The sequence below is a fragment of the Entelurus aequoreus genome, linkage group LG25 (assembly GCF_033978785.1).
Source record: "Entelurus aequoreus isolate RoL-2023_Sb linkage group LG25, RoL_Eaeq_v1.1, whole genome shotgun sequence".
NCBI classification, from domain to species: Eukaryota; Metazoa; Chordata; class Actinopteri; order Syngnathiformes; family Syngnathidae; genus Entelurus; species Entelurus aequoreus.
The window spans coordinates 37,659,761-37,672,229 of NC_084755.1; the positions used below are offsets into that span (position 1 = coordinate 37,659,761).

Here is a 12,469-nt window from a genome sequence, read left to right on the forward strand (position 1 = left end):
TTATATATGTGTGCGCTCTATAGTCCGGAAAACACGGTACTTAAAGCATTTATTATTGACCGTTTGGAAACAATTAAGGTATGTAAATAAATATTTACAAAATATTTAAGTGTAAATACCTCATTTCACGACGTATATATCTGCGACTTATATTCCAATGCGGCTTATATATGGAAAACTATGTTTGTTTGTTTTTAACAATTTAGTGGGTGTGGCTTATATACTGGTGCGCTCTATAGTCCGGAAAATATGGTACTTAAAGCATTGATTTTTTACCGTTTGGAAACAATTAAGGTGTGTAAATAAACATTTACAAAATATTTCTGCGCTAATAACTAATTTCACAACATATATTGCTGCGGCTTAGAGTCTGGTGCGGCCTATATATGGAAAAATATGTTTTAAAAAAAATGTGTGGGTGTGGCTTATATATTTGTGCGCTCTATTGTCCAGAAAATATGGTACTTAAAGCATTTATTATCTACCATTTGGAAACAATTAAGGTATGTAAATAAACATTTCTGTGTAAAACACTAATTTCACGACGTATATATCTGCGACTTATAGTCAAGTGTGGCTTATATATGGAAAAATATGTATTATTTTAAAAAAAATAGTGGGTGCAGCTTATATACCGGTGCGCTCTATAGTCGGGGAAATACGGTATTCACAAAAAGGTGTTGCATTGCATGCTGGGAAGCCGTCATCCCTGCCAGGGATGGTACATTAGTACTGCTGGTACTAAGACGAGTTACAGTGGAGTCCGATAAAGACACACCAGCTGAGGTGCATGCATACGAACACACACACACACTCAGATCCGTGTTCAGTCATTCTCAACAACACCCACACGGGTCACTTTCATAACAGTGAGAGAACATGTCGTAGGAGGGAGCAAATGGAGAGCGAGAGAGGAAGTGAGTACACTGCTGCACGGGCTTGTAACTCTCCCCCGGGGAGACGTTCACACATTTAGGCACTAACACACACGCACAGGTGGACATGCACGTCAACGCTTCCACTCTGATACAACAACACACACACATTCTTGTATTTGTTACCTTCTTGAGACCTCCAAAAAAATGCCTCCCTCTAGTATTATAATAAAAGTCGTCATTTTACTCATCGCAAGTCCAACATTTTTTCAAGAAAAACGAAACATTTGTGCAATATTATGATAAAAGTTGGAATTTTACTCAATAACAGTCACCATTTTTACAAAAAAAGCTTAAAATTGTGGCAATTTTATGAAAAGAGTCGGAATTTTACTCGACAAAAGTCACAATTTTATAAGAAAACTTTAAAATGTTGGCAACATTATAACAATAATCGGAATTTCACTTGGCAAAACTATGACAAAAGTCATAGTTTTACTCAATAAATGTCACCGTTTTACATAAAAAATGTAATAATTTTACTAGAAAATATTGCAATATTACAGAAACAGAAAGAATATGAGAAATTGTTTCCAATTTTGTAAGAAAAAAGTTGACACATTGTGAATTAGGGAATTTTTTGTTTGTAATTGGTTTTTAATCTTCATTATTTACTTTAAGTTATTACATTATTTCTCTATATACATATTTATTTTATTTTTTTGATTAGTTTTGGCCAAAGGGGGCGCATTTCAATTCCTTACACACACTTTTTATTTCATATGTTGACCAGAGGGGGAGCTATGAAAGCTACTTTTCCTTGTTGATGTCTCAAGAAGGGTAGAATACAAGAACACACACACACACACATTCTTGTATTTGTTACCTTCTTGAGACCTCCAAAAAAATGCCTCCCTCTAGTATTGTAATAAAAGTCGTAATTTTACTCAACGCAAGTCACATTAATTTCTCAAGAAAAACGAAAAATTTGTGCAATATTATGGTAAAAGTTGGAATTGTACTCAATAACAGTCACCATTTTTACAAGTAAAGCTTAAAATTGTGGCAATTTTATGAAAAGAGTCGTAAATTTACTCGACAAAATTCACAATTTTATAAGAAAACTTTAAAAATGTTGGCAATAGTATAATATTAATAATAATAATTTGAATTTTACTTGGCAAAACTATGACAAAAGTCATAATTTTACTCAAGAAATTGAAATTTTTTGAGTAAAATTATGACTTTTGTTTTACGAGAACAAAAACAAAATTGGCAAAATTGTAATAAAAGTCCGAATTTGGTATGACAAATGTCACCATTTTACATTAAAAAAAATTAATAATTCTACTTAAAAATTTATAATTTTACATAAAAAAATTAATAATTTTACATTAAAAAAATAATAATTTTACATATAAAATTAAAAATTTTACATAAAAATTTAACAATTTCACTAGAAAATATTGCAAATTACAGAAACAGAAATAGTATGAGAAAGTGTTTCCAATTTTATAAGAAAAAAGTTGACACATTGTGTCGACACATTATTGTTTTGAATTTTTTGTTTGTAATTTATTTTTAATCTTCATCATTTATTACAGTATTTCTTTATATACATTTTTATTTTTATTTTTTTAATTAATTTTGGCCAAAGGGGGCGCATTTCAATTTCATACACACACATGTTATTTCATATGTTGACCAGAAGGGGAGCACCTTTAAAAGCGACACACAGTCAATTAGAAAAAAAACCTCCTTTTTGGGACCACCCTCATTTTAGACTTAGACTTAGACTTCCTTTTTATTGTCATTCAAATTTGAACTTTACAGTACATAGATGTCACCAGCAGGAGACATTGTCTATTAGATGCAATGTTATTGGGACCATGATTTATGTCATCACTTGTTCACACCTCCTCATATGGAAGATACTTTTCCTTCTTCATGTCTCAAGAAGGGTAGAAATACAAGAACACACACACACATTCTTGTATTTGTTACCTTCCAAAAAAATGCCTCCCTCTATTATTATAATAAAAGTCGTCATTTTACTCATCGCAAGTCACATTAATTTTTCAAGAAAAACGAAACATTTGTGCAATATTATGATAAAAGTTGGAATTTTACTCAATAAAAGTCACCATTTTTACAAGTAAAGCTTAAAATTGTGGCAATTTTATGAAAAGAGTTGTAAATTTACTCGACAAAAGTCACAATTTTATAAGAAAACTTTAAAATTTTTGGCAATAGTATAATATTAATAATAATAATCTGAATTTTACTTGGCAAAACTATGACTATAGTCATAATTTTACTCAAGAAATTGAAATTTTTTGAGTAAAATTATGACTTTTGTTTTATGAGAACAAAAACAAAATTGGCAAAATTGTGATAAAAGTCCAAATTTGGTATGACAAATGTCACCATTTTACATAAAAAAAATAATAATTCTACATAAAAAATTTATAATTTTACATTTAAAAATTAATAATTTTACATTAAAAAAATTATAATTTTACATTAAAAAAATTATAATTTTACATAAAAATTTAAAAAATTACAAAAAAATGAAATAATTTTACTAGAAAATATTGCAATATTACAGAAACAGAGAGAATATGAGAATGTTTTTTCCAATTTTATAAGAAAAAGTTGACACATTGTGTCAACACATTATTTTTTTGATTTTTTTGTTTGTAATTTATTTTTAATCTTCATCATTTATTACAGTATTTCTTTATATACATATTTATTTATTTCTTAATACATTTTGGCCAAAGGGGATGCGTTTCAATTTCATACACACACATGTTATTTCATATGTTGACCAGAGGGGGAGCACCTTTAAAAGCGACACACAGTCAATTAGAAAAAAAAACTCCTTTTTGGGACCACCGTCATTAAAGACTTAGACTTAAACTTCCTTTTTATTGTCATTCAAATTTGAACTTTACAGTACATAGATGTCACCAGCAGGGGTGCAAATGAGACATTGTCTATTAGATGCAATGTTATTGGAACCATGATTTATGTCATCACTTGTTCACACCTCATATGGAAGATTCTTTTCCTTCATGTCACAAGAAGGGTAGAAATACAAGAACACACACACACACACACACACAGGCTGGCAGGTAGAGTGAGGACAAGTTGCAGAATAGATGAGTGAGTGTCTGCCTGTAAACATCCACTTCATGGCGAGAGAACAAAGGTTCACTAACTGCTTTTTATGACTCACTCTGTGCAGACACACACACACAAAGACACGCACACACACACACACACACACACACACACACACACACACACACACACACACACACACACACACACACACACACACACACACACACACTGGAGCTTTGACTCATGCACACTTTAATAACTCCACAGTCTCGGCCCACTTTACCCCAAATTGGGGCTAAATATACCTCCTGAGGACGCCTGGCTGGCAGGTAGAGGAGAGGACGCCTATTTGGAGCAGCCTTGACCCGCTGCCATAGCCCATTTTACGCCGTCTTTCCCCCCCCTGTGTCCACTCGGACCTCCTTCGCCTACTTTAACACGTCCACGCACCCTCATCTACTAAGATCCAAATAGCACGTGCTAAACGGCGCATGAAAAGTAGAAAATAGGGTGTACACGGTGACTTGATAGCAAGTGCAAAAGGGGGACTGGCCGCCATAGCCATGGAAACACTCATTTCCCTTGACGGTCAGGCCGTCGTGCTCTCCGGCATGTTGAAGGAGCAGCACACATCCACAACACACTCAATTCTGTTTCAAAATTGAGTGTAAAAAAAATCTGTATTCAAAAATTCAGTGTAAAAAAAATAATTGTAAAAATTTTTTTTTTTTTTAATCCAGTTTTTAAAACTGTAGTTTGAAAAAAATCAGTGTTTTAAATTCAGTGAAAAAAAATATTAGTTTCAAAATTCAGTGTAAAAAAATAATTGTAAAACAAAATCTAGTGTTTAAAAATTCAGTGCAAAAAAAAAAAAATTGTAAAAAAAAAAAAAGTTTTTATAAATGTTGTATGAAAAAAAAATCTGTGTTTTAAAATTCAGAAAAAAAAATATCAGTTTCAAAATTCAGTGTAAAAAATAATTGTAAAAAAAAACTAGTGTTTAAAAATTCAGTGCAAAAAAAAAAATTGTAAAAAAATATATTTTTTTAAAAACGTTGTTTGAAAAAAATCAGTGTTTTAAAATTCAGTGAAAAAAAATATCAGTTTCAAAATTCAGTGTAAAAAATAATTGTAAAAAAAAAATCTAGTGTTTAAAAATTCAGTCCAAAAAAAATAATTGTAAAAAAAAATCTCTTTTTTAAAAATGTTGTTTGAAAAAAATCAGTTTTAAAATTCTCTGTAAAAAAAATATCAGTGTAAAAAATCAGTTTAAAAAATAATTGTAAAAAAAAAAATCTAGTGTTTAAAAATTCAGTGCAAAAAAAAAAATTGTAAAAAAAAATTCTTTTTTAAAAAATTTTGTTTGAAAAAAATCTATTTTAAAATTCAATGTAAAAAAAAAGGATCAGTGTAAAAAATCAGTGTCCAAAAAGTTAGTGTAAAAAATAAAATCAGTGTTTAAAAATTCAGTGCAAAAAAATCAATGTATAAAAAGTCAGTATAAAAAAAAAACGTTTAAAATTTAGTGTATAAAAAATCAGTGTTTTAAAATTCAGAAATCATTGTTTCAAAATTCAGTGCATAAAAATTTAGTGTAAAAAAAATTATGCGCTTAAAAATTCAGTGTAAAAAAATCATTGTTTTTAAACTAAGCGTATAAAAATTCATTGTACACAAACTCAGGAGCAGCACACATCTACAATACACAACGGACGCTACTTTTAGCACACTGACAGTGCATTCATGCGTCTGGAATGATCCAAACACAAGAAAATGCATATTGAATGTAAATTAGTCTAATGTATTTCTTGGAGAGCCAAGTGTGTGCTGAGGTGGTACCTGGTGGTACAAGTTTGAGAACCAACTGGTGTAGAGTCATTCTGCTGAGCTTGTCCTTTGCTTCCTGTGCACTTCCTGCTGCACTCGCTCTTTGTTTTGCAATGAAATACTTTTCTTACCTGCACTGCCAAGACGTAACATTGACTTCATGAACGAGAATAAGCACTTTTTAATATCCTGAAAAGAAAGAAAATACAGTAGCATAGTAGAACTAAGTATTCATCAAGTACCACTATAATGACAACATTAAAATACAGTAGTGTAGTAGACCTAAGTATTCATTAAGTACCACCATAATGACAACATTAAATACAGTAGTGTAGTAGACCTAAGTATTCATTAAGTACCACCATAATGACAACATTAAATACAGTAGTGTAGTAGACCTAAGTATTCATCAAGTACCACCATAATGACAACATTAAAATACAGTAGTGTAGTAGACCTAAGTATTCATTAAGTACCACCATAATGACAACATTAAATACAGTAGTGTAGTAGACCTAAGTATTCATTAAGTACCACCATAATGACAACAATATAATACAGTAGTGTAGTAGACCTAAGTATTCATTAAGTACCACCATAATGACAACATTAAAATACAGTAGTGTAGTAGACCTAAGTATTCATTAAGTACCCCCATAATGACAACATTAAAATACAGTAGTGTAGTAGACCTAAGTATTCATTAAGTACCACCGTAATGACAACATTAAAAATACAGTAGTGTAGTAGACCTAAGTATTCATTAAAAACAAGGCAGAGGTTTTATTTAACAAGTATATTGAATATTTTTGACTACTGTATCATTACGCACAGTTTGAACGGTCACACTGTGTTTGAATATTTAACTACGTGATTCATTGGCGTCCCACTAGAATGACTGAATGAATGTACTGATAGAACGTGTGGATAACATGTCGGCACTTCTCGTCCAGGTGGTGGTGAAAAAAGCTCACATGGCCGTGGGCTCCCTGACGATCAACGAGGAGAGGTCAGAGGTCATCGACTTTTCCGTCCCCTTCATCGAGACGGGCATCAGTGTCATGGTGTCCCGCAGCAACGGCACCGTCTCTCCCTCAGCCTTCCTAGGTGAGCAGGGCGGAGTTACAGTCGCCATAACGAGGCCACACCCGCGACATTTTAGGAGGAAAAAACAGTTTTCCATGTATTAGCCGCACCATATTCTACAACACAAATACAACGTTGAAACAACATGCTTTTTGATGACGTTTAATCAATGTTGGGTTGTAACGTTGTTTTAACATTGAATTTTGGTCATTTTCCAACTAATATTCTACAACACAATGGGCTGCAGTTGTAATACACTTTTCCACCACTTGTGGCAGTAATGACAACATCCAACAAACAGAAGAAGTCTGGAGCTAAAGTCTTACAGAAGTTTCTGAAGCGCAAAAATTATGACAAAAAGGTTAAAGCTGTATTTTCATTTTGAGTTTAACTTTATTGACAGTTTACTTAAGAAACATGTATTATTATATATTACTGATTTATGTAAGAATCATATTTATTAATATTTATTATTAGTTTAGTCAAGAAACATATTTATTATAATATATTATTAGTTTAGTCAAGAAACATATTTATTATTATTATATATTATTAGTTTAGTCAAGAAACATATTTATTATTATAATATATTATTAGTTTAGTCAAGAAACATATGTATTATTATTATATATTATCAGTGTAGTCAAGAACCATATTTATTATTATAATATATTATTAGTTTAGTCAAGAAACATATTTATTATTATTATATATTATTAGTTTAGTTAAGAAACATATTTATTATTATTATATATTATCAATGTAGTCAAGAAATATATTTATTATTATTATATATTATTAACTTAGTAAAGAAACATATTTGTTATTATTATATATTATTAATTTAGTCACAAAACATATTTATTACTATTATATATTATCAGTGTAGTCAAGAACCATATTTATTATTATAATATATTATTAGTTTAGTCAAGAAACATATTTATTATTATTATATATTATTAGTTTATTTAAGAAACATATTTATTATTATTATTATATATTATCAATGTAGTCAAGAAACATATTTATTATTATTATATATTATTAACTTAGTAAAGAAAAATATTTGTTATTATTATATATTATTAATTTAGTCACAAAACATATTTATTACTATTATATATTATCAGTGTAGTCAAGAAACATATTTATTATTATTATATATTATTAATTTACTAAATAAACATATTTATTATTATTATTATATACTATTATTTTAGTCAAGAAACATATGTATCATTATTATATATCATCAGTGTAGTCAAGAAACATATGTATTATTATTATATATTATTAATTTAGTAAAGAAACATATTTATTATTATTATATATTATTAATTTAGTAAAGAAACATATTTATTATTATTATATATTATTAATTTACTAAATAAACATATTTATTATTATTATTATATATTATTATTTTAGTCAAGAAACATATGTATCATTATTATATATCATCAGTGTAGTCAAGAAACATATGTATTATTATTATATATTATTAATTTAGTAAAGAAACATATTTATTATTATTATATATTATTAATTTAGTAAAGAAACATATTTATTATTATTATATATTATTAATTTAGTAAAGAAACATATTTATTATTATTATATATTATTTAGTCAAGAAACATATGTATTACTATTATATATTATCAGTGTAGTCAAGAAACATATTTATTATTATAATATATTATTAATTTACTAAATAAACATATTTATTATTATTATTATATATTATTAGTTTAGTCAAGAAACATATGTATCATTATTATATATTATCAGTGTAGTCAAGAAACATATGTATCATTATTATATATTATCAGTGTAGTCAAGAAACATATTTGTTATTATTATATATTATTAATTTAGTTAAGAAACATACTTATTATTGTTGTATACTATTAATTTAGTAAAGAAACATATGTAATATTATTATATATTATTAATTTAGTGAAGAAACATATTTTGTATTATTATATATTATTAGTTTATTCAAGAAACATATTTATTATTATTATATATTATTAGTTTATTCAAGAAACATATGTATTATTATTATATATTATTAGTTATTCAAGAAACATATTTATTATTATTATATAGGACAAGCAATAGAAAATGGATGGATTATTAGTTTAGTTAAGAAACATGTATTATTATTATATACTAGTAATTTAGTTAAGAAACATATATATATATATTGCTGTTATATATTATTAATTTATTTTAGCACTGCAAAATTGTATGTCCATTTATTTTGTTTATTAGTTTTTATGAGTCCCTTCTTTTTCAGTATATTTGATGAATATTTATTAGCCTGACCTAAGCCTACATAACAACAATCTTTGTGATTGACACATGCTTTCGTATCACCTGACAAGGTTCATCCTGTCAAACTGTAAGTAGGTTCGATATGATTATTGAATATGATCGAAACCAAGAGCACGTCCCCGACATTCTACTGGGCCCCGCCCCCAACCCCGCCCACCTCAACCTCCTCATGCTCTCTCAGGGAGAGCATGTCCCAAATTCCAAGCTTCTGTTTTGAGGCATGTTAAAAAAAATAATGCACTTTGTGACTTCAATAATAAATATGGCAGTGCCATGTTGCACTGATTAATGCGAAAGGCTACCAGTTTGATACACACTTAAATAAATTGCCAGAAATAGCCAATTTGCTCGATTTACCTTTAACGTTATTATTAATAATTAATGATATTTACACTTAATTGAACGGTTTAAAAGAGGAGAAAACACGAAAAAAATGACAATTAAATTTTGAAACATAGTTTATCTTCAATTTCGACTCTTTAAAATTCAAAATTCAACCGAAAAAAAGAAGAGAAAAACTTTAAAAAAAGAATTTATGGAACATCATTAGTAATTTTTCCTGATTAAGATTAATTTTAGAATTTTGATGACATGTTTTAAATAGGTTAAAATTCAATCTACACTTTGTTAGAATATATAACAAAATGGACCAAGCTATATTTCTAACAAAGACAAATCATTATTTCTTCTAGATTTTCCAGAACAAACATTTTTTTAAAAATTCAAAAGACTTTGAAATAAGATTTAAACTTGATTCTACAGATTTTGTAGATTTGCCAGAATAATTTTTTTGAATTTTAATCATAATAAGTTTGAAGAAATATTTCACAAATATTGTTCGTCGAAAAAACAGAAGCTAAAATGAAGAATTAAATTAAAATGTATTTATTATTCTTTACAATAAAAAAAATGTTTTTACTTGAACATTGATTTAAATTGTCAGGAAAGAAGAGGAAGGAATTTAAAAGGTAAAAAGGTATATGTATTTAAAAATCCTAAAATCCTTTTTAAAGTTGTATTTTTTCTCTAAAATTGTCTTTCTGAAAGTTATAAGAAGCAAAGTAAAAAAATTAATGAATTTATTTAAACAAGTGAAGACCAAGTCTTTAAAATATTTTCTTGGATTTTCAAATTCTATTTGACTTTTGTCTCTCTTAGAATTAAAAATGTCGAGCAAAGCGAGACCAGCTTGCTAGTAAATAAATACAATTTAAAAAATAGAGGCAGCTCACTGGTAAGTGCTGCTATTTGAGCTATTTTTAGAACAGGCCAGCGGGCTACTCATCTGTTCCTTACGGGCTACCTGGTGCCCGCGGGCACCGCGTTGGTGACCCCTGGTTTAATGCATCCAGCGGGGCATCAAAAACAAAATTAGTAGGGATGTCCGATAATGGCTTTTTGCCGATATCTGATATTCTGATATTGTCAAACTCTTAATTACCGATACCGATTTCAACCGATACCGATATATACAGTCGTAGAATTAACACATTATTATGCCTAATTTGGACAACCATGTATGGTGAAGATAAGGTCCTTTTTTTTAAAAATTAATAAAATAAGATAAATAAATTAAAAACATTTTCTTGAATAAAAAAGAAAGTAAAACAATATAAAAACAGTTACATAGAAACTAGTAATAAATGAAAATGAGTCAAATTAAGTGTTAAAGGTTAGTACTATTAGTGGACCAGCAGCACGCACAATCATGTGTGCTTACGGACTGTATCCCTTGCAGACTGTATTGATATATATTGATATATAATGTAGGAACCAGAATATTAATAACAGAAAGAAACAACCCTTTTGTGTGAATGAGTGTGAATGGGGGAGGGAGTTTTTTGGGTTGGTGCACTAATTGTAAGTGTATCTTGTGTTTTTTATGTTGATTTAATAAAACAAATAAAAAAATTTAAAAAACGATACCGATAATAAAAAAAAACGATACAGATAATTTCCGATATCACATTTTAAAGCATTTATCAGCCGATATTATCGGACATCTCTAAAAATTAGGCATAATAATGTGTTAATTCCACGACAGTATATATCGTATCGGTTGATATCGGAATCGGTAATTAAGAGTTGGACAATATCGGATATATCGGCAAAAAAAGCCATTATCGGACATCCCTAACGACAATCATTCCGATATTTCTCGCACAAAGTCCATTTCTGTACGCCAGGGGTGTCCAAACTTTTTCCACTGAGGGCCGCATTCTGAAAAATCAAAGCAAGCGGGGGCCATTTTGATATTTTTTTATTTTAAAAACCAATTCAATATATGTATAAAAAAATACATTTAGGCCTCCACTCAGGCTTGATCCCGGGGACCCCAAAGGGTTGTGGTCAAAAAAATATTAAAAATGTGTCATTATTCAGTATTATGTATCGGACCCCGTGCTCCGAGACCTGACTCAAACCAGACGATTTTTTTGCGCTAAATGAGGCATCTCCTCCTAACTATACCAATACACATGTTGCCCGACCTCTTAAAAGGGGAGGGGGTGTCGCACTAATATACAATGAAAACTATAATCTTACACCTAACCTAAATAATAAATATAACTCGTTTGAGGTGCTCACTTTGAGGTTTTTCACACCGCTGCCTCTCCACCTGGCTGTTATCTACCGCCCCCCTGGGCCCTATTCGGACTTCATCAGTGAATTCTCAGAGTTTGTTGCCGATCTAGTGACGCACGCCGACAATATAATCATAATGGGGGACTTTAATATCCATATGAATACCCCATCGGACCCTCCATGCGTGGCGCTCCAGACTATAATTGATAGCTGTGGTCTTACACAAATAATAAATGAACCCACGCATCGCAACGGTAATACGATAGATCTAGTGCTCGTCAGGGGTGTCACCACCTCTAAAGTTACGATACTCCCGTACACTAAAGTAATGTCCGATCATTACCTTATAAAATTCGAAGTTCTGACTCATTGTCAACAAACTAATAATAATAATACTTACTACTATAGCAGCCGCAACATTAATGCTGCCACAACGACGACTCTTACTGACCTACTGCCTTCGGTAATGGCACCATTCCCAAATTATGTGGGCTCTATTGATAACCTCACTAAAAACTTTAACGACGCCCTGCGCGACACCATTGATAGTGTAGCACCGCTAAAGCTAAAAAGGGCCCCTAAAAGGCGTACCCCATGGTTTACAGAAGAAACTAAAGCCTTAGGGC

The 12,469-nt window shown here is 29.8% G+C and overlaps 1 protein-coding gene across 1 annotated transcript in view; it reads left to right on the forward strand.

The window, feature by feature from the left end:
• LOC133642760 (glutamate receptor ionotropic, NMDA 2B-like) overlaps positions 1-12,469 on the forward strand; it is a 346,360-nt gene that overhangs the window by 296,272 nt on the left and 37,619 nt on the right. The window contains exon 9 of the mRNA XM_062037135.1: positions 6,785-6,938. Coding sequence (XP_061893119.1) covers positions 6,785-6,938 — 154 coding nt within the window. The remainder of the gene's footprint in view (positions 1-6,784; positions 6,939-12,469) is intronic.